General features: G+C 40.1%; 1 protein-coding gene across 1 annotated transcript in view; it reads right to left on the minus strand.

Annotated features, from left to right (window-relative positions):
- Window positions 1–12371: 12371 nt before the first annotated feature.
- The window catches only part of glra1 (glycine receptor, alpha 1), a 159536-nt gene continuing 145905 nt past the window's right edge, over window positions 12372–26002 (minus strand). Inside the window, exon 11 of the mRNA XM_053324163.1 lies at window positions 12372–12659. Within this exon, the coding sequence (XP_053180138.1) occupies window positions 12372–12659 (288 nt within the window). The remainder of the gene's footprint in view (window positions 12660–26002) is intronic.

The following is a 26002-nucleotide window of genomic DNA, read 5'->3' on the forward strand; positions in this document are numbered from 1 at the left end:
CCCCCCTAACCCAGCTCAAATATGAGTATAACTATCTACACTATAGACTTACACATGATGGCAACATGACTGAGTTTAGTGTAGTAGGTGTAATGATGTGATGTGTGTGAAAAACTGTGCTCCACTCAAAGAATGATGAGTGAATGTACTGAAATTTGGCACTGTTTGATTTGACGTGAGTCAATACTCGATGACATAATTCAGTCGGTATCATTAAATGTACAGAGTCAGTGCCCAAACCTAACTCTAACTGACAGTAAACTGCACTTGGAGTTTAATTATTATATTAAACTTGAAGAAAAAGGATCAAATATATATAAAATGCAGCCTATACATCTATATATCACATGGCATTAACACTGATACTGAAATAGAGTTTCTGCAGGTTTGATGACCTTTTTAAGATCATTATGAATTAAATTAAAAAACCTAAACAAAGTATAAAAAGGTAAGGAAAATCGCAGCCCCAGAATGACTTTTAAAGTAACAAAATATCTGATCTTGATACCCGTAATTTTCTTCAATTATCAGTGTTAAATACAACTATACTCACTCAATTTGTACTTTATTTCATTTTATGTATGTAGCACCAGTCGAAGAGTTTCATGTTTAATAGGAATAAAAAAGGCAAAAATGAGAAATGGTGAAGAATCACATAGTAACACTTTATAATCCAGATTTTGAGGATTAGAAGTATAAATACTATAAGCTTCATTTTAGATTTTCCCTCCATTTTCATTTATATACTTCACCTGATCCTGCACCTTCTTTATTAAACCAGCTCAGATAAAGTGCACTATCCATTACACACGTTTCCTCTCAGATTGGATCAAAAAACCTTCGACTTTGCACAAATTGAGACCCACCCACCAGCACCAGGGTCGCTATCCTGTAACCAACGCTGACCTCTGACCTCTCTGCAGAGGCAGCTAAAAGGAATAAGAAAAAAAAAAAAGACTTATTCCTCCCTTTGGATCGATAGAGTACCAGAAAAGAGATGAATGGCCTCAATAAATCCTTTAAGCCAGTTTTTTTTAATGTGATGGTGTTTCTGCAGAGGCTGCCAGATAGCAGGATGAAGTCATGTTACGTTCACCAGCAACTTCTTCTTTCTCTCCAAGCTGTGAAATAAAACACAACTTACATGTTAAATAAGTCGTAGTTTTAACCTTTATTATTCAGATTCATACTTTAATACAGTTTTGGGGTAATTGATTATTTCTATTTTGTGCTTCTACATCTCAAAAGGAGAATACTGTCTTTACTGCACTACATTTATTTCACTGATATAGTTAACCCTCCTGTTGTCCTCGAGTCAAGGAAGGAAGGAAAGGAGGAAGGGCGAATCACACAGTCTCAAGAAAAGAGGAGAACAAATGAAGCGTCTGGTCAGATTTTGGTTTCATGGATTTAATCTTTAATGACACATCTTGTTGGCTAAGATGTGAGAGGTTCAGATCTGGTCAGGGACATTTTTCATCATGTCACTCCTTCTCTCTCCGCTCTGCTTCCATCTCCATCTTTGAGCTGTCTAATTAATGCAAAACAGCCCGCGATACTCTCAGTGGGTGGATCATGTACAGTGTAACTTGAATCATTTTTCACTGTGAGCTGAATAATGATTGGAGCTCAACCGTGTTAGTAAAGCAGCCACATCACAGCTCACACAGAACCTGCTAAAATCCACATTTCCTTCACTTAATAACCCTTCAGGGCATGTTGAAGTGGTTCTTCTTCATGGCAGCGTACGTCCAATCACCACAACAGTACATGAATGCACAAGAAGACTGTTTTAACGCTGTCACAGATAACAGAAAAGGCAATTATGTTTCGCAATTTCTCCTTGATCCATTGTGGAGTTTTGGAGAAGGCCCAGAGACTTACGAGAAGAAGTGCCTCTGTCAATACGATTAGTCTTGATTTTCAGCCCCTCATCCGTCTCCTGAATCCAAACCAGTCTTTCCCGCGTCATGAAGATTTATGGCAGTGATCAGAGAGTCCTAATGATCAGAGACTAAAAGCATGCGGGTTTAAAATCAGATCAGCTGATAATTTGTACTTTGTCACTCATCTACTAATCTTTTAATTTGGAGTCACTCTGGATGAAGCCGACAGTTTCCTGCTGACAATGTCAAGTGTCCGACTGTGTGCGTTTTCAGTTTGTAGATGATAATCTTTATCCACGTTACCCACGTTACGATATTGTGTGATTTCTAAAAAAAGACATTGCTGATATTTTTTTAAATGATGCTGCTCTCAATATTTTGTGTATTTAGTATCGTAGAGGTTTGAGCATTTTAATACCCTAAAACAGGGGTGTCAAACATGCAGCCCGCGGGCCAGATACGGCCTGCTGAGTGGTGCGATCCGGCCCACTTGCCATCCAGTGCTCTTTTCCTTCCTTCCATCCTTTTTTCGTTCCTTCCTACCTTCCTTCCATCTGTCCTTTCTACCTTCCTTTTTTCCTTTCTTCCTTCTGTCCTTCCTTTCTTCGTTCCTTCCTGTCTTTGTTCCTTCCTTCCATCTGTCCTTCCTTTCTTCCATCTGTCCTTCCTTCCTTTCTCCCTTCCTTCTGTCTGTCCGTCCTTCACTATCTCTCTTTTCTACCTTTCTTCCCTCCTTCCTTTTGACTGTCTTTCCTTCCTTCCCTTCTTATTTCCTTAATTTCCTCCTTCCTTCCATCTTTTTAATGATCCGGCCCACATGAAATCAAATTGGTCTGTAAGTGGCCCTTGAATGAAAATGAGTTTGACACCTCTGCCCTAAAACCTCCATGACATCAGAACATGAACCTTGTCAAGATTACAAAAAGGGAGATGGCATTTTTTAACATTTTCATAACATTTAAAAATTAATACAATCAGGTTTGGAACAGGTGAAGTCTAACAGCCACAGATTTAAAGAGTAACTTAAAACCTCTTTGCTGACCTCTAGTGGTTTCACTTCTCATCTTGCTGCAGTGATGTACAGGTGTACTTCAGGACCCTGTGACATCACTGTTGGGTGCTCAAACGCCCGCACTCACAGGGAAGGCCGTGAAAATAACTCCATCTTTAACCCTCCTGTTGTCCTCGAGTCAAGGAAGGGAGGGAGGAAGATGGAAGGAAGGGAGGGAGGAAAGGAGGGAAGGAAAGAGGGAAGAAAGGAAAGAAGGAAGGAAGGAAGGAAAGGAGGAAGGAAGGGAGAAATAAGGAAGGAAAGGAGGAAGGAAGGGAGGAAGAAGGAAGGAAAGGAGGGAGGGATGGAAGTAAGTAAAGAACGGAGGAAAGGGAGGGAGGGGGGAAAGGAAAGAAGGAAGGGAGGAAGGAAGGAAAGAAGGAAGGAGGGAGCGAGGGAGAAAGGAAAAGAGGAAGGAAAGAAGGACAGAGGAAAGAAGGAAGGTAGGGGGGAGGAAAGAAAGAGAGAAGTAGGGATGGAAAGAAGGAAGGGAGGAAAGAAGGAACAGTTAAAAAAGATGGGGTCACTTTGACCCGGGAGGACGACAGGAAGGTTAATACAATACTTCAGTAGATTAGAGGCATTTTAGTAACTCTTAAACATCTCTTATTGGGGTGATCCCTGATATTAGTATCAAAATAGGCAAATAAGTGTGGGGGTTGGGGTGGGGGGGGGGGGGGGGGGGCAGAATTACGTTCATCACATCACACAGTCATTTAATTCATTAAATATATTAAAAGCAGAGTTTTAAATCAGCTGCTTGTTTTTATTTCTTGTTGACTGAACTGCAGGTTGACTCACTTTAAGTCTTCAGATGTAGGTAAAGCAACCAGGACTTCACAAGGTGAGTAAACCAGGTGTATTCAGGTGTGTGTGTGTGTGTGTGTGTGTGTGTATGTGTGTGTCAGCGTCTCACACTCATTCTCCCAGGGTGTCTGATTTCGTCTACTCCATTGACTTCACTTGAACTGAGGATGAACTGAGAGGTGTGAAGGGACCGAGCCTGGAGGCAACTGCAGGTGTTGTTGCAAGTGTGTGTGAGGCTCAGCATCTGATAATACAGCATAATATTTAATATACACTTAAAAAGAGAGCAGAAAACATGTATGAAGGGTTTTTTTTTTTTGGCATTTGCTCAAACAATGCTCTTTGGAGATTGATAAAAGCTAACTGCAATTGTTCAGCAGCTGAGTTTATAGTTTAAGCTGGTTTATGTTTAACTGGCTGTTATAAAATAATACATTTACAGTGTTTAGAGCTACTGGGTGAAAGCTGACTCAAATCATTAACCCTTTCATGCATGAATTATTAATTAAATGAGTAATTTTGTTTTTTTATTGTTTGTTTTTACTCTTAAACAAGTGAAAAATCATGCCAATGTTTTTTTTAGAGCTACTGGATGAAAGCTGACTCAAATCATTAAATATGTAAAGTAGTAGGTAGTAGCTAAATTGATGAGCTTATAAACAATATTTCACATGTAGCGGTTTTGAAATGAGAAGACAATTAAGTCTGAGCCTCGGTCCTGAACATGTGGCTCTTAACCCTCCTGTTGCCCTCGAGTCAAGGAAGGAAGGAAGGAAGGGAGGAAGAAGGAAGGAAAGGAGGGAGGAAGGAAAAAGGAAGGGAGGGAGGAAGGAAGAAGGAAGGGAGAGAGGAAGGAATGGAGGAAAGGAAAGAAGGAAGGGAAGGAAGGGAGGAAGAAGGAAGGAAAGGAGGGAGGAAGGAAAGGAAGGAAGGGAGGAAAGAAGGAACAGTCAAAACAGACGGGGTCACAGACTGCACTACTTACAATCCATATTGTGTTAACAAATGTTCACCGTGATCACACACACACACACACACACACACACACACACACACACACATTATATATACAGTATATTCTTGTATGGATCAGTATTCAGCGTGAGTGCAAGCCCTCCTGCTGTGAACAGACACATTATTAGTATTCAGTGACCAACATGGCTTCCAGCATGTTCTGGTCCAGCTGGCAGCAAGACTCCAAGCATACGGATAGTCGTACACACACACACACACACACACACAAACACACACACACGAAAGAAACCAGAACTAATAGCAACAGAGGAGGGATCTCTGCTCCAGGAAGTGTGTTCATGCAATAGGTAAAATAGCTAAATTACATTACATACATACACAATTAAGATAACAACATTATAGATAGATTTTTAACAATTATGGAGTGCCCAAACATTGATTAATGCTTGTTTCAATGTTTTAAATTAATTTGGTCCGTGGAAAAAACAGAACAGCATAATCTGAGAATCTCGGATAGCAAACCCAGCACATTAGCCACCCTCATTAGTGCTTTGACATGTCCAAAAATGGGGAAAAAGCATATACAGTATAAAAGAAATGGACTTTACTGGGCTTTAAACTAGCGATTGAGACCATAAACATTTTAAAAACGTTTACTGAGGTTAGAAATCAAGTGAGAAGTTGGTGAATTCTCCATTGACTTGTATAGAGACGAAAGTCCTTTTGACACCAAAACGGTCGCCCCCTGGTGGCCTTTTGATAGAATGCAGTTCTAAGTTACTTCTGAGTTGGCCTCATTTCAGAGGACCGGAGCTCCTCGTCTGGGAAAAAGTAGCAAAATGAGCATTTAAACAGTGGGGTGATGCAAGGACAGGAGTAATATGTAGTTTTTTTTTTCATGGAGGCTGCACTTTCAGCCGAAGCACAGGGAAAAATACAGGCAAAATGAAACAAACATGAAATAAAGATTGGAAATAGCTGCTGAGATAGATAACTATCTGTCACAGGGATATCAGACAATAAATACACCCTACAAGCAAAGAGTTATTTGCAATTTTTAATACTTTTTCTTTAATGATTACACAGATCCTTGAGTCGAGTAACAGAAAGCAGATCCAACTCCAACAACCTTGACAATGTTTCAAAAACAGGTAAAGAGGATTTTTGTTCAGAAAACCTTTAATCGTTAATAGAATTAGTAGTATGACATATTTCAATAAATATTTAGATATATACAGATACAGCAGAAACGGTACATTCTTTTTTTCTCTTCAAATTGTTTCACATTTTTTGTACAAGCCAAAATATCTGCCATTGTATTTATATTCATGCAAAATATTGTTTCTCAGATTAATGAAAAATAAAAAGGATTTGCTGAACTTCTTTTTTTTTCATCCTGCTTTGATATGCACTCTCAGATTATAAGCATCATAATGAGCTTTTGTCATATTTGCAAATTAAAACAGGTGCACTTTGTGCCAATACACAATAGAAGCTAGTAAAGCAAAATTAAGGCCATTCCAACTTGTGCAAAGAAAATATAAATAAATAAATAACCATAATAATCAATAATCATAACAATGTTTTCCTTTTTAGTTCACAGCAGTTCAGGAGTCACTGTATTTTTCCTTCTCCCTCAGGGCATCGGATTGTACGATACATACAAGAAAATACAAGAGAACCAAACAAAACTCCATAAACGAATAGTCATTAATCATCGACAAATCAAACCATGCTACTTTAAAATCCAGTTCGGAACTTAAGGACTTTATAAACTTCCAAAAAACACATCCGTCATTTGTTCAGTCTGTATGCATCACATCTCGCCGTAATGCAATATGTACCCATATTATCTATCTCATCTTAGGAACCCATCCCTCCCCCGAACCCCATACAGTATAATAATGATCAATACAATGATGTGAGGCCTATGACAAAGCTCTAAAATGACTATGATACACACAACAAACCCACGCCTGAGGAAAAAGGGTATGAATCATGTAAAATGGTGGTTGAATGAATGCATGATATGCTTGTAGGTCCTCGTTTTTTTGTTTTTGCATATTCAACCCCCATATGGCACAAGAAGATTCTGTATGTAGAAAAATGGACGACTGCTGTTGGCAAGAGGCTGACGGACAGAAGTGCTTCTGACTTTTTTCACAGATGCAGCTGTCTATGGCACGGAAGTAAACAAAATTAGTCATCCTAATTAGACCGAGTCTGCTGAAGTTTTCCCATACAGGTTTAGGCCGTGATCAGAGAGGACGCATCGAGTCTTTAACAGATGGCGTTGTTACTGATGTGGCAGTCTCCAAATCAGTATTAATTTCCTATTAAACAAGCATTTATTTTGGCATTTGTAATGAAACTGTTAGACTCTCCTTACCTCCACACCTCATGGAAGCTTATTTGTTGCCAAAATTAAGAGTTTAATTAAGTTTTTTGGCACTTAAATTGTTTTTATGGAGCCCCTGAAGTCTCATGTGCAACAAGATATTAAGTTGTTTGTATAATTTATTATCTTGGGGTTACAAGACAAATCATACTGGGAGCTCTGTGGGTTTTAATATCATGTATTTACAATAAAAAGGACATGTTGAGTTTACTTGTAATAAGATGTGCTATGTAAATTCAAGTTGCTTGTGTCAAAGATTAAGCTAAATAGCAAGTTGGTTTGCTTCTTAATTAATTAATTTGTGTCAAGTGTAAAGAAAATATAAAGATGCTCAACTTGCTGGTGTGTTAGTGGAAACATCCTACTTCAACGAGTCGTCATCAAGCTTGTCGAACCTGAAACTGAATGACTTTGGCTTTGCTAACGTCACTATCATTAGCTTTAAGATCATTTTATTTTAAACTAAGAGCTTCTTTATAACTTTACTAGTGAGACTTGGATGTAAAACAACCAAGAAGAAGAGTTGTGATTTGGGATAATGCCACCTGGAAGTTAATCGTTGCTGTAACTCCGGGAACGATGCCATCTAGAGTCAATTGGGGTTCGTTGCTATGCAGCTAATTAGCTTTTCTGAGCTAACCTACAGTTTCTGAAGGGATATCAATAAAATAGAGCAAACAAAAGTCTGAGTATAAACAGAGGATGTTGGGTCTAAAGTTCTCTATGAAGCTAAAACAAGAATTTCATATGGAAGATAAATTAAAGCGTCCTCGGTGATCATGGCCTCGAAAGTTTTTTTTTGTTTTTTTTTTTTACATCACTTTATCTTAATGCTGGATGAAATGCATAGTTTTTGGGGTGAAGCATAATCTATGGCACTTCCACTTCAAAGTTGAAACAAACAAACAAACAAAACAGTGAACAGAAGAGACTTGTGTATGTGCGTGGCATAGCCCTTCGGATCAGTCTGACACACTCTGAAATAACTGGACTCACTATTGAATTTATGACATAGTGAATCACATTGAAAATATCGACACACCCTCATAATTAAAATGACAGTATAGTACTAAAATCAGCCGGCCAAAAGCAACCTATGGGTACGTTTATGCCATCTAGTGGCCGTTGCGATGCACTGCAGAACCATTAATAGGACTTTAAAATGCTGCTTTCCAAAAATCACTGTTAAAAATGATGTTTTATGGTGTGACAATGTGAATCAGGTCTATTTAGATTTAGGCACAAAACCCTTTTGGTTATGCTTAAGGGGAAAGATAATTGGAACGTGGTTTATACTTCCTTTAACTTTACACAACATTGTCGTCGTGGCAACAGTAAAAACCACAAAATATGTCCTGACTCACGTATGTTGGAAAACAGGAAGTGAGCAGTTGTCTCCTGCAGCAAAGTCCAATTTAACGTTACAGCCGTCCTCCTCCCAACATGTCTCCTCGTAATAAGGCAAAAATAATCTTATCAAGTCACCTTATATCCACATAATCTGAACAGCTGCACAATGATGTAAAAGTAACTATGGGTCATTTTTGCCGGACTGAATTTTAGACCTATACCGACGGGGCACATACATGTTGACACACTGTAAGAATTACTCTTAAAAAGGACAATTTCTGTTACACTGGATGGAAAATGTCAAAACAGAAGGAACAGCATGTATTGTGTGAGGAGTGATCCATCTTGTTTTCATCCCTTTCTCAACGTATTTTGCTAAAATTAAGAAAAATGAAGGCTTATTAAATGAAATATGAAATAATATGAAGTGAATATGGAGGTAAAATGCAGAAAATGTGTCATACCAAAATATCTTTGTATATATCTCTCTCTATATATATATTATAACCATATTTATTACATCTGAAGATACTCTGACGAACCCGATACTGCATGTGGTGATCAGTTAACATCACGGTTAACTGAATGTGACATCCCCAAACAAACCTTCAGCAACATCAACAGCAGCAAAAAGGCAATGGTTACTAACCTCAAACACAACAACAACAAAATAAAAAAACACGTCTTTGGTTTTTAATTCAAAACCAAGTTGGACTGGAGTTTAAACATTTGAACAAGTTTCCATTGAAATAGTATTTTTATGGTGATAAACAAGATGACTTATACTGGTATTTATCTGTATGTGATGCTCAGGGATGATAAATCAGAATAAAAAGAGTCATCTGGATTTTTATTGTTCAATTTCAGATGTTGACTTTAGCCACCTGGAAGCATAGTAGCTCCTCAGGATGAATGCTTTTCTGTTCTTTTCTTTTTTTAAAATCCAGATGTCTGTTTTATTTGAACCCCGGTGACTGAAGTGACCACACAGACACGATGACGGAGCAGCTGCAGAGACGCTCACGGCTCACTAAACACAGACAGCATGTTGACAGTTTGGTGTGAAAAGAGATTGTGACATTGTGGCTGAAAATGTTACTTTATATACTGTAAGTTTATGGATAAAATCATGCTGAACACATTTGTTGAATTAATACTGTTTGCAAGTTTGTACTATGATCATTTTCTAGGAAGTTTCCTGCAAAGATTTATGTAATTTGGTACTACTTGTAGAGAAAAGTGAGTGTTATTTGGCTATACTATATTAAGTAAATCCTTTGGAAATAACACAATTAGTAATGAAATAAAATCAAATAACTGTCTCAGATATCTATAAATTGAAAATTGTGGTGGGAAAGAGTCATAGTTCTTTCTCGAAAACCTCCAATTACGATATTACGAAATGTAAAGTCTTAACCAAAAATTAAATAACAATACTATAAATCTTAAACCCAGCTTTACATGAAAATATGTTTGAATGCTTCATTTGAACATTTGTTTTGCTCTGTTACAAAATGGGAAAATGTCAAATTTATGTTGTTCATGTTTTAGTGAAAAGAAGCCCTTTGGGATTTTTGTTGAGTAATCGACACAGACAAATATCAGACGACCACATGTGCAGAAAAAGAGAAAAAAATAATAATTTTGACACCTTCTTTTTCTCACTAAGTGTAATGGGAGAGGCTGGAGCCTTTCCCAGCATGCATTGGGCCCTGGACAGGTTGCCACTTCATCATTTCATCATTTCCATTTATTATAATTAAGTTAGCATTAAGCCTAAGAAACTTTGTCTAGCAGTTAGCAGTGGGAAGCACAGCACGAATCAGAAGAGTCGCTGCACTTTTGAGACGGTGGAGCTAAAAAAAAAAAAAAAGAAGAAGAGAAAAACACATTTGCATATCGTGATCATTGCATAGAGAAGCCTGGCGCAAAGAATAAGAAAATAAAAAGTCCTCCAACGAATCATCAATCCAACCAACCAACCAACCTACCGACTTGCTGAATGGTGAAATCCCGTCCAACATGGCTATGACAAAATAAATCCAGTTATCACTCCATGTGGTGGTGACGTAGCTTTTCACAGATGATGACGATGATGATGATGATGATGTTTGCAGCTACATTGGTGCACGTGAATGAGATGAAAATATAGTTAATTAAGGTATAACAGGTGTTATAATCAGTATAATTTACTACATACAGTATGTCCTCTCAGGGAGGGGGGGTGGTGGGGTGGGTTGGGGGGTGTCACATTAAGGCGGGGTCAAAGCAAGGAAGCACTAATAAGATGTAAACATATCTAGTCCCAATGAACACAACGAGGAAAGCAAACGAGGATCTGTATTTTACTCTGTCCAGGATCTAGTCGCGCTTTCTCCCAGTCAATGAATCAAAAGTTGCGTCTGGAGCGGGGGTGAGGGGGTGGGGGATGGAGGGGATTTTTAAAAAACCCAGAAAAAGCCACGTGAGGAGACATCAGTCGCCGCGACAACTGACGTCAGAAAACCGTCGGAGCCTTTCTTCGGAAGAAAAAGATCGGAGCTGCAGAGCGCTGCTACGGCAACAAGCGACATGTTTTACTTGGCACAGAAATTTAAGAAAGAAAACCCCAAAAAAAACTCAACGAATGCAATAATATGAAAGAAATGAAGGACAGGTAGAGGAACACGTTGAGGAACACGATGACCACAGATACATGAGATATTCTGTCTCATAATCTTCAGCACTGCTCGTCCAGTGTTTGATTTTTTTTTGTTTTTTTTTTTGTTTTTGTCCAAGTTGTGTGATTGACAGCAGTAGCAGCAAACCTCAAGTGTCTCTGCAGTTCAAGGTTTTTGTGGTGTTGGCGAGGGTGGGGGCGGGGGGGGGGGCAGGGGGGCGTGTGAGGGGGTGGAGGGGGAGGGGGGGGAAAGCGCTGACGAGTGCTTGCAATACACATTTTGAAGCAAATCTAGATATATAGAACGCGTGATCCTTGCATTGCTTTATTTAATGGAAGCACCGATCCGTCTTCCATCCTTTTTTTTTTTCGGGAGTGAAAAATCCCTCTCATTTCCAGATGCCCTTCCATTGGAAATAAAGTTCTTTTTTTTTCTTTTTCTTCCCATTTATGATAGATACATGAGTATATTACACTGCTGTATGCTTCTCGCACATTCCCACCCCGTCCCCACATCACTTTTTCATATAGAATTATATATCTGTCTTCAAACACACAAAAAAAGACCTCAAATCAAATACAAGACCCCTTTTACAAGACTCTCTCTCGTCATCATCGTCTTCGTCGTCTCTCCTTTTTCCTTCCAGTCTGTCCACTCCCACAAAGTTTGTTGGGTGTGCCTGCAAATAAAAGTCTGTGTTTGCTTTTTCATTTTTCATCTTTTTCATTAATATATTGCCACATTCATAAATCATGCATTTTACTGCATTGCTATTGCACTGGTCCGGATTATTCAGGAGGTGTAAAGAGATGGGGGACGGGGGGCGTTGGTGGTGGGGGGGGAGTTAGGGAGGGGGGTGTTGGAAATGGGATACAGGTCAGGAGAGGAGCATAAAAGGGAAAATAAAGCAATAGGTATCTCAAAGAATGTCTAGTAGGAGTTAGGTAGGGGTGAAGAAGGGGTTGGGTGGGGGGGCGACCGCCACAAAAAGCAACTTATCCTCGACCAAAAGAGGAAGAGGATGCAGGAAGAGGAAAAGGAAAGGAGGCATGGTTGGCGTGAAAAAAGGGGGGGCAATGATATCTCCTATCGAAGTCTTCTCTCTGTTTCCTTCTCCTGTGTTTTTTTGTTTGTCTGCATTCTCCTCTTTGCACCGTTCTCGCCCTCCTCCTCCTCCTCCTCTTTAATCCTCCTCTCCTTCTTCTTCTTCTTCTTCTTCTTCCTCCTCCTCCGCCGTCGCTCGACTACTGGTTGTGGACGTCCTCGCTGCGGATGATCTTGTAAGTGATCCAGTAGAAAATATTAAAAATGAGGAAGACGAGCGGGAAGGCCACGCGGGACACCGTGTCGATGCGCTTGGCCCGGCCGATGAACAGCTTCTTCATCTCCTCGATGCTCTTCTCGGGCGCGGTGCCCGATGCCGGGGCGTTGTTGTTGTTGCCCTTGATGGCCATGCCGTCTTTGGCCTGGAGGCAGGCGGGGCCCATGCCGTAGCCGGGGAAGCTGAAGCGCCCCTCGCCCGTCTCATCCTCCTGCAACACAGGCCAAGACTCAGGCTGTTAGGAACCAGAGAAAGACGTTACTGTTGGAGGTGTGCGTGTTTGTGAATGACTGTGTGTGTGTGTGTGTGTGTGTGTGTGTGTGTGTGTGTGTGTGTGTGTGTGTGTGTAAATACTGTGAGAGTGTGTAAAGCATATGTAAAGCAGGTATTGAAGGTGTGCAGCTGTGTGTATCAGAAGGTCAGTTCAATTTCAGTTCAGTTAATTACAAAAGCAGTTCAGACATGAAAACCAAATATTTAAAGTTGACGTGAAGTGAAAATGAAAAAGTGAGAAGGTGAGTCACTTGGCTGCGTGTCTGCCTGTCTGCATTAAACCTGTAATAGATGTTATAGGTTGAATATGTGTTCGTATTTCATCAAAAGGAAAAATATTGATGTAATTTCCAGCACTGCAGTGTTTCCTCGAATCTGTTCTGTGTTCCCGTTATCAGTTCTTTACTGTCTTACTGAGAGTCAGATAAAAAGAATATTAATTTCTTTTCTTTCTTTCTTTCCGTTCAGCAGGGAGATAAGTCCTGAATAGTTTAGCATAAAGACTGAGAGAGCAGGGGGAAACAGTTAGCAGCTCCAAATGTGTCTTATCCATTTGTTGTATTTTGTTAACAAGCACATTGTTCTCCGATATGTCTCAGACTGATTTTGGGTTTAATTCAGAGTTAGAACAGTGTTTTCAGGTGCTGGATATAGCTGTTGCTGTTGTATGTAAGATATCTGTATACTGTCTACATAAAAATCTACATTAAGTCATCCACCGTACTGTTCAAACATAAAGCACAGTTTTCCAATGGTCATTTGTGGCTGATTAACCCTCCTGTTGTCCTTAAGTCAAGGAAGGAAGGGAGGAAGAAGGAAGTAGAGGAGGAAGGGAGAAAGGAAAGGATGGAGGAAGGAGAAGGGAAGGGGGAAGAAGGAAGGAAAGGAGGGATGAAGGAGGAAGGAAAGGAGGAAGAACAAAAGGAAAGGAGGGAGGAAGGAGGAAGGAAAGGAAAGAAGGAAGGAAATGAGGGAGGAACGAAGGGAGGAAAGGAAATAAAGAAGGAAAGGAGGAAAGGAAAGAAGGAAGGTAGGAGGGAGGGATGAAAGAAGGAAGGGGGGGGGGAAAGAGAAAGGAAAAGAGGAAGAAAGGAAAGAAGGACAGAGGAAAGAAGGAAGGTCATGGGGACGAAAGAAAGAGACAAGGAGGAAAGGAGGAAAGAAGGAAGGAAGGAAAGAAAGGAGGATGGAGGAAGGAACAGTCAAAACAGACGGGGTCAGTTTCACCGGGGAGGACGACAGGAAGGTGTAATGTAGAAAAGTAAATGAAATACTCCAGAAATATCCCTGAAATTAATAAATAAAGCAAACAAACAAGTAATGTCGCATTTCCACCATGTTCTTTCTACATTGTTTTTAACTACTTGAGATTTTAACTTGTGCCCTTTATAAAAACTTGGGTCCTTTTCTTCTGTAATGATTTAATGAAGATTAACGAAACAAGCTGTTTATCTTCAAGACCAAATACTCTGAAATTTATGGATATTTTGTTGATATCTTTGGAGAGTCTGATAAAGTTTGCACCACACTCAGCTGACTATTATTTTTTTTATATGTAAGTGGTCCAAAAAGTTAGTCATCCTGCATTTTTTTAAGTTTTTCCTGAACATTTTGGACATTACTTATCTGTCTCATAGATTCCCTTAATGACTATTGAAGTGTAGCCTAATCTCTATTTGCGGTGGTTCAATTCACACAAGTCACCTTAAGTTTAAATGTTATTAACTTAACTATGTAAAACTGGATGGAGGCTTGCAGTGTCAAACATAGAGGATCAGGTGACCCCAAATGCAGAGTTTGTAGGCTGATTGAGGCTGAAGATAAAGTTCTTTATTCTTGGATTAAGCAGGCAAAACAAAAACTGGCTGAGCTGAGAAAAAAACAGATCACAGGACAAACTGAGCAGCAGATCCAGCAACACTGAGCTGCACACCAAGACGTAATTACAAACACACAAGACCCAAGACCAGGCTGGGAGCTGATTGACACTGAGAGCAGAGCAGAGCTAACGAACGTGATGCAGGGCAGGTGTGGAGGGAAAAAAACAGACTGTGGAGGAGTTCAGGAGGAACTCTCGAAACAACTCAGCATTCATTAAACCGTCTGAAAAACACAACATGAATATAAAGCCAAGCAGCTAACCAATAATGCAAGTCAGTCCTTCAAACCAACAACCCCAAATAATATAAATAAGCAAAGCCAACAGGTCTGGACCTCAGAAGTATAACAAAGGAAACAGAGAATAAGAAAACTATGCATCCATGACACCCAGTCCCACTATGAGCTTTCAGGCACCTAAAAAAAGATAAAATAAATGCCTCATTATGTTAAAACAATGTTTTCTTCTCCAGTATCTTCCTCATAGAGCTTCTGAAGACTACTATTATCATTAAATAGTCTGCTTGGGGAAGATAGTTTGACCTTTTTGAGCTTTTTCTATATGGTGTGACTATAAGACGACTGCTATCTTCAGCACAATCTTTAATTTTAGGAGGAATGAGAAGTAAGAAGAACAAACAACATAAAGGTTATAAAACGAGTCACGATATTTCTTCACGTTTGAAATGCATTCCTAATAAATTATGAGCTCAACGTCGATCGCTCCACATTCAGCGCTGAGATCAGGGTGATATCTCTCCTTTTGTTACAGTCATCAATATGAAGCTGAAGCTGAAAGCAAACTGTGTTTATCTCACCCGTCAAGGAGAGTACTGGGGTGGAGGTGGGGGTAGTGGGGTAGTGGGGGGGTGGAGGAGGAGGGGGGGGGGTTGTTGAATGGATTGGATTGATTGACATGCGCTGTACTCAAGGTTATGGTGTGTGAGTGGCGTTCTCACCCGAGCACGGTGAGATATTGAAAATCCTATCTGCACCGTCACCCTGCCTTTTCATTACAGGAGACACAATGACTTCCTTATCTGGTTCAGAGACTCTAACACAAACACTGCGATGGACCGAGAGACGCTCTGTGTGTGTGTATGTGTGTGTACGTGTGTGTGTGGGAAAATAACAGGCGTTCCAAAGTGCCCTTTAAAGATAAAACAACACCCATGAAATTAAAAAAAATTAGCACACAAAAAGGTCCCTGATGATTAGGAGCCATCTTTGTTTGGATTCACATTTTTGATATAAAAGATGGGGTGTTAAAAAATTTCATGCATGGATGTGACTTGTACTCCCCTGTGGGCCACTGTGGGAGATTGTATGGGAGCCTATCAGCAGGAAATCTTTCTGGTGCATTCTGGGTAAGAAGAAGAAAAAAAAAAGTGGTGGGGGGGGGAGTATTTTGTCATTAGAAAACAAGCAGGAACGAAGCCCGAAGCAGGAGGAGGAACTGTTGGCAGCAGGAGAACTTAACGACTGACGCAAAACCTCTGCAGCAGCAACAAATCAACCAGCCCGTAAAAAAAAAAAAAAAAAAAAGAAAGAAAGAAATGGCTGAAGTCTCCTCTGTTGGAGCAGCCTTTAGTTTCCTGCAGAGGAAAAGAAGCTAAATACATTATCAATGAGTCAATAATTGCTAATATGCATCAAGAAAATAGCCAAAAAAAAAAGGTATTAAAAGTAATCTTATTGTGAAAATATGATTAAATGGGGCAAACGCTGCTACTGGGGAATTTTTTTTACCTTTATTGTTTGTGTGCAGGTATACTGTTCGTGTGTGTGTGTGTGTGTGTGTGTGTGTGTGTGTTAGACCACCAGGTAGTGATCCATTTTTAGCGCCCCATGTCCCCGTTCTGTCCTTGCATCCACACCAACCCATCTATTACTGTTAATACATGTACACGCTCACGCTCACGCACACACACACCTACACACACACACACACCTACACACACACACACAAAGCGTCTACACATTAGCTGAGATGCTAGCCGACCTCTGCCCGTCCTTCAGTGACGCTGCTAAACTATTACAGATGCTCTGCTTTATTCTCCCTGCCATGTGATTAATGTGGAGGGTGGAGGAACGTGAGGAGGAGACGCAATGAGGAGGACGATGGAGAGGGAGGAGGAGGAGGAGGAGGAGGAGGAAGAGGAAGAGGAGGTGGTGGTGTGATGAGGAAAAGAAAGAAAGAAAGAAAGAAAGAAGAGGAAGGAGGAGAGCAATAAAGAGGAGGAAGGAACCTGACAGACACTGATCAGGGCAACAACAGCAACAACAAAAAAGCACATTCACCACTTTTGATGTGAGGAGACCCCCAACTGAAACCACACCTCTGCCCTTGGATGGTCCAGGTGATTCATTACATTCATGCCTAATTAGAAAATTCCTCCATTAAGGCAGCAGAGATTGTATATAGGAAAGAAGGAAGGAGGGATGGATGGGATGCTGGGAAGCACAGAGGAGATTGAAGAAATGAAACATTGGACAAGGAAGGTAATTTATGGTGTTTGCTTTAAGATGCAGCTCATCGCTCCTTTTCCCCTCCTCCTCTTCTTCTTCTTCTTCCCTCAATCCTCTCTTCTTCTCTCCATCATTCTCCTGCTGACCTCTTCCTCCATTTATGACCTTGGTACATTGAGTGCTGCTTAAAAAACTAACTTTTGATACACTTAAATCTGACATTGGCCCCATGCTTGTTCTCCTTACCACACTTAAATATTAGTACTATTAAACCATTAAGCCAGTGGTTCTCAAATGGGGGTACTTGAAGGCACTCTAGGGGGTACATGAGATTTTTAAAAGATATATATATATATATATATTAAAAATATCAATTCAAAAATCCTTTATAATGACATGTTTATTTATCAACAAATGAGTTTATGAATTCAGTTTAAAAATCTTTATTATAATCCTAAAAGAGGTTGATAATTATTAAGTGCACAAATCTTTATTTATAACTAACTTTTCTTCTTCTTTAGTTGTTTTTATATCTTTTTATTTCCAACTATAGTTCAAGAGAATGCAATGTTTTGCACAGTTATGATGACACAGTGTTTTACCTCTTTTTTACAACCAAATATGCTTTGCAGAAAATATTTCACAGGGGTTACATCGCTTAAAAAAGGTTGAGAACCACATAGGAACACATGCGTACAGTCCATAAAGGTGTGGCAGGTGCAGGTGACCTACACTCTGTGGCAACAACTAGTTAAAGCTAATTTATTTGATTAAAAATTTAACATTTGACTTGATTAATCTCAGCAAACAGGCAGCTGAGCCTTTGAGTGACTGTCCTGCCATGAAGTGACATCATGAGTTGTTTGTTCAAATGACTAAATACGACCTACGTGTATGCATAAAGTCTTATAGAGAGAGAGAAGGTCAGGCTTAAGATAAATAAAGTGAGTGATTTGATATGCAACACTCCTGTCGATCTCTCAGTCAACGATGGTTTCTTTTCAATCACAATCGTTTCCTACTTTTAAGTGAGTAGTATGATAAAGGTTTCCTGACCCAAACCACATACTTTCCCCTAACCTCTCCATGTGCTGAAGTTATTTTAACCCAAATCATAACCTCTGTCACTCTAGTTAATATAGTTTAAACCCAATCCACATCAAAACCATGATGATGGTTTCAGGGTTCGGTCTTTTGGGGCACTAGATGGAAAAATCTTGTGTTGTTTTTAAAGGTATAAGACAAAGACTTGCTGCCTTTTGATAGTGAGCCATCCTACTATAACACATACTTAACCTATATTCCATCAGTTTTTACATGAGCTCACATCTCTAAGATATATTCAAACTGGCTGTTGTCCTTTAAATTTAAATAACTACTACTTTCCGCTAACCTCTCTTAGTTCAAATCTTGATCTCTCTCATCCTAGTGTTTGTGTCTAAGTCTTATCAAAGTCAAATCCTTAGTGGTGGAAAATCAGGAAATGTTCATGTACATAGAAGATAGAAGGTGCTGACAAATGAGGTAGTTCAGAAAATCTCATGTGTGGACTTGTCTTTACATCATGGTGGATGTTAATATTTCTATGTAACAACTGTGAAGGGCATTTTCCCCCCATTTTTGTGCAGTTTATTTGTACATAAAAGGGCTTTTAGATAGACTACATGAAGAGATAGAAGGAAAGGATGAGAAAAAGATGGTGGATTAAGAGAAAGCACAGAAGGAAAGATGAGACTGAAGAAGGCGTACATGATGAGAAATCCAGAAAGAAAGACAAAGGACAAGAGAGGATTAAAAGAAAGGAAAAGAAAAATGGACCAAGCTAAAAAAAGAGACAGAAGCAACAAGGAAAAAAGAGAATATGGAGATTCACAAAAGTCGTCCATTGATGTAAGGAGGAGAAGAAGCGACTGGGACAGAAAGAAGAAGAGGGAGAAAAAAAAGAGCAAGAGGACCTCTTAGCTCGCTCATCCATCATGCTTTCCTCTCTCGATTGAAGCATTTATATCTCTGCCTCCGCTGATGTGATTAATCGAGCAGATTAGCAGGAAGCAGGAAGCTAACTGCGCCAGGCCCTCGCTATCCTCCACCATCTCCTCTGCAAATATTACCCTTGGATACTTGTTTTAGAGACCTGCATTTACATAAAACACGATTCGGAAGGTGTCAGCCCCAACTAACGCTGGCATCAGTCTCTCCCGAAAGAGGCCGGAGGAGGAATTCCTTGGCTTGCGTTCCGCTTTATGATTTCCCCCCTCGAAGCAATTCCAGCCGAGCAGTGGGGAAGGAAATGTATTATAAATTTGCCTTTGCTGATCCATTTTCTGCTGGATTCATCTCAAACCGTCCCACAACCCCCCCTCCCCCTCCAACCCCCTCTGCCTCTTTCCTCGATTAAGGCCATTTGAGGCTTTTTAGGACGTTTCAGTATCAATATGTCAGCGGTGAGTGGATTCTGTGGAGCTGAGAGGAATGTCTGAGTAGATGTGAGATTAAAATTAAAATAAAAAGTTCTCTTTTAGTCTTTTACGGTTCTTCTCGTAAAAGATATTTAAAGTCAGACGCTGACAAAAGTTTTGTAATTCGTATTCTTTTCATTTGTGATTTAAAGTTGGGTTAGGCTGATATCTAACTGAGAGAATATGTCAAGGATACATTTAGAAAGACAACTAGTGATCAGATTTTGTGAAATATCTGATGGCTGCTGAGCTGAAAAACATATTCTTGCACAGTCATCCAATGAAGAGGACTGATGAGACTATTTCCTCCCTAGTCTTGTATGGTAACAATAAATCAACTAACTGTGGGGATTTATCATTTATTATTATTATTCTTAAGTATTCTGCCCTCCCTAGATGTAACTGGATACTAGATGGGCAGATAGTGAACAATCTTCTCAGTGAAAACCAAAGCCAATGTATAGTTGAGGCTGTTTATTCACACATGAGCAAGCTGTAAAAAAAGCATATATTTTCCAAGGCTTTGCTAAAAGAAATGGAGATTCAGCATGCTCTCTCATCTGCTGTCTGTCTCTCTCATGTGCTATCCAGGCGGGGAGTTCTGGTCCTTTGAAATGAGGCCAATGCAGAAGTAACTTGGAACTGCATTCTATCAAAAGGCCACCAGGGGGCGACTGTTTTGGTGTCAAAAGCACTTCCGTCTCTATACAAGTCAATGGAGAATTCAGCAACTTCTCATCATGATCTCTAACCTCAGTAAACGTTTTCAAAATGTGTTTTTGGTCTCAATCGCTAGTTTAAAGCCTTCTTCAATGCAGTATGATGTTCATTTGGGACATTTTGGCCTCCCTGATTTTATATTTGACGATAAAGCAGGGTATGCATTAGGGCGTGGCTACGTCGTGATTGACAGATTGATTGCCCAATGTCCTCGAGATCCAGCCATCGCAACCATAGCAACCTCCCCCCTCCGCCCATGGCCCGCCTCATGCCCATATAAGTAGAATCCGTGTTTTTATTTTTCCCAGCATGCACCTGAAATTTTCAAGATGGCGCTGCCTAGATTCGAAACTATTGGCTTCCGAGCAGCAGTCCACAAACCAATGGGTGACGTCACGGATGTTACGTCCATTTCTTTTATACATTCTATGGTGCTATCTAGCAAACTGAACTAACTATGGCAAGCTCAAAAGACCAAACTTAATCTAAAAAACAATACTCAAAAAATTACTAGGTGGCTACCATCTCCACAAGCTGTGGGCAGCACATTAACCTTTACATTACCTCGAAAGACCATTGAGGAGGAATCTTAATTTACAGTGGTGTCGAGAAACATTAACAGCAACACAAGAATCAACGCCAAGACGTCTATTATTGAGGGTCAACATGTAACGACACATCACGACACACGGATGTAATAATTGTATGTTTGTGTGTAAAGCACATTGAATTGCCCCTGTGTATGAAATGCGCTACATAAATAAAGCTGCCTTGCCTTGCCATAGACTTCCATTATAAAACAGACGTCAGCAAAAAACAAACTGCAAATAACTAAATAAGCAGTTTAAAATAAGACAATTATGAAGGCAAATTAGGACAGTTTTACATTCAATAGGAAGGAGGAAGCCCTGCAACCTGACAGACACTGCTCAGGGTAAAAAATAGAAAAGCAGTTTCGTTTTGATGTGAGAAGACCTCCTGACTGAAACCACACCTATGCCCTTGGATGGCCCAGGTGATTCATTACATTCATGCCTAATTAGAAAAGTCGTCCATTAAGGCAGCAAGGATTGTATAAAGGATGGAGGGATGGATGGATGGAGGAGATTGAAGGAATGAAACATTGGACAAGGAAGGTAATTTAGTGAAGATGTTGAATGCTAACAAACTAGCAAAATAAAAACATTAACCCTCCTGTTGTCCTTGAGTCAAGAAAGGAAGGAAAGGAGGGAGGAAGAAAGGAAGGGAGGAAAGGAGGGAGGAATGAAGGGAAGAAAAGAAGGAAGGAAGGAAGGAAGGAAAGAAAGGAGAGAGGAAGGAAGGGAGGAAAGGATGTAGGAAGGGAGGAAGGATGGGAAGAAAGAAGGAAGGGAGGAAGGAAAAGAGGAAGGGAGGAAAGAAGGACAGAGGAAAGAAGGAAGGGAGGAAGATGGGGGGAGGAAAGAAAGAGAGAAGGAGGAAAGGAAAGAGAGAAGGAGGGAGGAAGGACAGAAGGAAGGGAGAAAGCGAGGAAGGAAGGACAGAAGGAAGGAAGGAAGGAAAAGTCAAAACAGACGGGGTCCATTTGACCCGGGAGGACGACACAAAGGTTAATCTTGGTCAAAAGCTGCTCAGATTTGATCGTACCTTACGTTAGATCTATGCTCCTAGAGTAGAAGGTCTGACACTTTGCTCATACAGCACGTTCATATAATATAAATGCTACTTAGGTGATTAAATTAGCTTGATAATTAGCACGTGTATTATTTGTTATTACAAGGCATGTGTTCTTTGCGCCGCAGCATGAGATCAATTGCTGTAACTAAGGTAATTAAAACCATGAAAAATATGCTGGAACATCCTATCAGCATTACTCCCACAGCATGGAGAGGCTGTGATAATCCTAGCACTGTTTCTAGATATGAATATTTGCACATTTATATATTTTATAGGAGTTTTAAATCTAATCTCATTGACTTTCCTGATCTCTAAAAATCTGTCGACCTTTTCGATTCTCCACGCAGCGATCCATCCCTGCTTTTCTGGCTCTCTCCTGCATTTGTTTCCACTGGAGTCGCCCCCCCCCCACCCCTCCAACTCCCCCGCTTGCATTAAAGCATGGTGTGTTAATGTCTCTCGCTCATCAAGCCGCTGACCTGGAATGATTATCCACATGATCTGCTGCACTGCTCCTTTCTTCCTTTCTCTCTCTCTCTCTCTCTTCATGCTCATCTTTCTCTTTTGGTTCCAGCCTTTTGGTCTGAATAACATTCTGGGGAGCCATGACACCTTTAGCTTCATGCGTTAAATCGGATGTTTAAATTTTAATGTCAATTAGGGTTCACTTCACCCACGTAATGTGAGGTTATTTTTAGTCTGTAATGTCAGATAGGCTTAATGAAAACAATATTGACCTTCCATAGAAGTACTCAAAAGCTGTTATAGACCAAGTTTCAATAATAGTTTTCTTTTTTTATCATAGTTTATCTTAATTATTGGTATTTTAAATCAATATTACAAACACTATATTCTATTTAAGGTGCTTTTTTAGTTTGATATGAATGTTACAACACCTACACACTAAAAACAAATGACATTAAAATCTTTACTCATGGATAAAGTTATGTTAAATAAAACTGAAACACGTGAATATAAAGCCTGACATAATGTATTTGCACCAACATATTGACTTTAAATCAATTTTAAAAGATGCAATATGTACAAAAATGTGCTTTTTTCATTCACTAATAAAGTAAACTGCAAACGTTTGTACATCTGTAAAAATAAATCATAGCAGCAGTTTTTTTGTATTGGTATATTTCAACATCGTAGTGTCATGTTTTTCATATTTTACACTTAACTTTAATCCATCCACCATCCCCATCCGTGCTCATTAAATTTCTCCTCATTCACGTCCTTCAGTACATCTCACTCTTAGTTACTGACAGAGTATTACTGCATGCTTCCTAACACTTTAATTAACCTTAATCTGCATGAAGTTTTATGTTACAGTATCATGGATCGGCCTCGTGTCTGACAGCTCGACCTTTTTACGTGTGTAAAAAAACACGACACGTAGAGCCTGATGAGGATTCATTCAACTAATCCAGCGACTTTTAAATGAATAATAAAAAGGCAAGAGGTCAAAACACTATGTTATCCAACAGGGAACTACATAATTCTGAATATTAACATCAAAATCTGCAAGGTAATATGATAATTAGCTGTCAGTGAGATGTGTTAATGAAGTGTCAGCGTGGACAAATGCATACAAAAAATAAGGGAGTCCCTCTACACAGTTGCTTCCAGTCTGTCCATTGAGCTCTTCTTCCTCTAATCAGGGAACAGTGAGTGTGTTTGACGCCACTTCACAGCCGACCTGTCAATCACGAGGTTGAGTTCAGCCCGCAGAGATCACTGATCGCTCTCTCCGCGCTTCTTTAGGCCTCTTAATCCCTGTGCTCTCTTATCTGCCTTTGTTCTCAAAGCTGCCGAACAGCCTGTGAGATCAAGGCATTTAGAGCAAGCCAGCATGTAGCGCTCCCCACCCCCTGCCGAAAAATGCCTAATCACGGCTAATGAGCTGATTATAGCCGATCAATCAGAAAGTCAGTTTCCCTAATAAGGCACTGTCATTGTTTAACAGCGAGATGGCGTCTACAGTTGCACGGGATGGGTGGGATGGAGAGGTCACGTCCCTCAGGCCACTTCTCCAAATGTACATCTTTTTTTTTCCCCAGAATGTCGAGTGTACCAAAAACAGAAAAAAGAGGCGGATGTAAGGGAGGAAGCATCTCAAGGCACTACAGTCGCTCTTGGTTATTTGTTTCTTTATGTAGCGGAGGTGAAAGGAAGATCTGGCTTTAGTAGCTTTTCGCCTTAAGGCTAAGTGAAACACGGTTTAATGTACTTTTTTCCCTCTTTTTTATGATACTGGATAGTATCTGGGATGTGTAATGTAGGACAGTTATTTTTGATGCACCCAACAGGAGTGTTTGTGCTCCCGAATGGATAATTCCTCACAAATCATTTATTTTAATGAAAGCCTTTCTTGATCTAAAAATACTAATTTGCATTCTGCACCCTGAACTTCAGAAACTGCACTGAAGACAGTCCTGATTGAAATGGAGGCGAGAGGCAGTAACGTTCGACTTCCCTTTGATTTCTGAAGGGGCTCTCTCTTTCTCAGTCTGGAGAGCTTGTCTGTGTTAAACAAGTGAGCTGCTGCCAGGCGGGCCTATCCTTCAAGGATGAGTGGCGCTATTGATCTGATCCCCCCGCAGTTGCTCGTGTCCCCCAGCAGGGGGGGATGTCACTCCGCATCGACGCTCAGAGGAAGCTGCTCTCCCCTCTCACAGGGCTGCGGTATCTGTCTATTTGATGCCCTCTCGCTCTGTCTTTCTAATTAGACAGGCCTGTGAAGCAGGTAGCCTCAGTCTGATTGCTCCCGCTCTTTCTCCTTCTGTCTCGTTCTCTCCAGACTATCAGTGTCACTAACGAATCAATAAAGCATCAGGGTAGAAACCACAGAAATCAGCACAACTGGGACTACTGCAACTGCTGCTGCAGCAGCTACCTGCACTGCAACGACAGCTTCGCTTTTAACACTGAAAGACGAGCTGAGGTACAGATGTATTCATGTCCATGCAGGGATGGTAGCAGCGTAGTTCAGCTTTAATTCAGAGTCACATATCGGCCGGTTTTAGATCGATAAACCACATTTTCAACTGACTGGAAGCTCGACAACTGCTTCCAGAAATCTCAGGACAAACTGTTCATCCTTCCAGTTTCTTTTTATTCTTATATATGTGCGCTCGCCTTTAAAGCTTCAAAGAACACTCTTAAAGCAGCCCACATGCATCCTAACGGTTGCATAAAAGCCATAAAACCCTCGAGGACATTCTTCACTGGGATTATAGAGACTTCTAACTGTACTCAGCTGCCCCTCATAGCTATTCATCAGTGTTGCAGCCATAATCACAGTAAACAAATCCCTCTGGGGAAATGTTGCTCTAATCCAATACATCCGTAACACAATTACCATTCAAAATTGAAGACGTGTGCTAACCACATTGGTAATTCCCATAAAACACAACTAGCTGTGTGGTATGTCCGCGCTAATGCCGCTAAAGTAGCTTCTATATACAGTTACAGTAAGTTTATCTTAATCGTTCCTGTTGAGGAAAAAACCTCTCAGACAGCACATTTATGCTATATTTATATCCTCCACAATGTGACAAAGCATCAAAACTTTGTGGTAGTAATTAAACTGCAAATAAAGCTGGACTTGACCACGAGCCACTTGTTATTATTTGATCATCTTAATCTCAGATTGCGGATGTAAGGTCACTGCTTCTGCCTCATCACTGTGTGTCTCAAGGAATGTGTTTTATTGTTTTTAGGAGGCCCATTGCTCTTCTTCTGTCTCTCTGTCCATATAAGGTAGACGCTCAGAGTCCATATATGTCCATATAAGGTAGAAACTCAGAGTCTTGGGTGTGAGGGACCTAATAAGGTGTAAAGAAATCATTTATGACCTAAGGCTGTTGTTTTGGGATTATATGACCAATTTAGGATGTGTATATTCATATAAATATATATGGATAAAACCATATAGGCTGATATGTTTGAGATGATTTCTTTGTTCCTTTAGAAACTATAATAGTTGAGGTTTGCTCTTTGCTCAGTTGAGATGAGCTGATCTCACTCTGTATGTTCACTGTCTCTGTTCATCTGAAACCCAGCAGTGTTTGTGTATCATTTCTTATTTTTCTTA

This window comes from Scomber japonicus, chromosome 8, assembly GCF_027409825.1.
Source record: "Scomber japonicus isolate fScoJap1 chromosome 8, fScoJap1.pri, whole genome shotgun sequence".
NCBI lineage: Eukaryota > Metazoa > Chordata > Actinopteri > Scombriformes > Scombridae > Scomber > Scomber japonicus.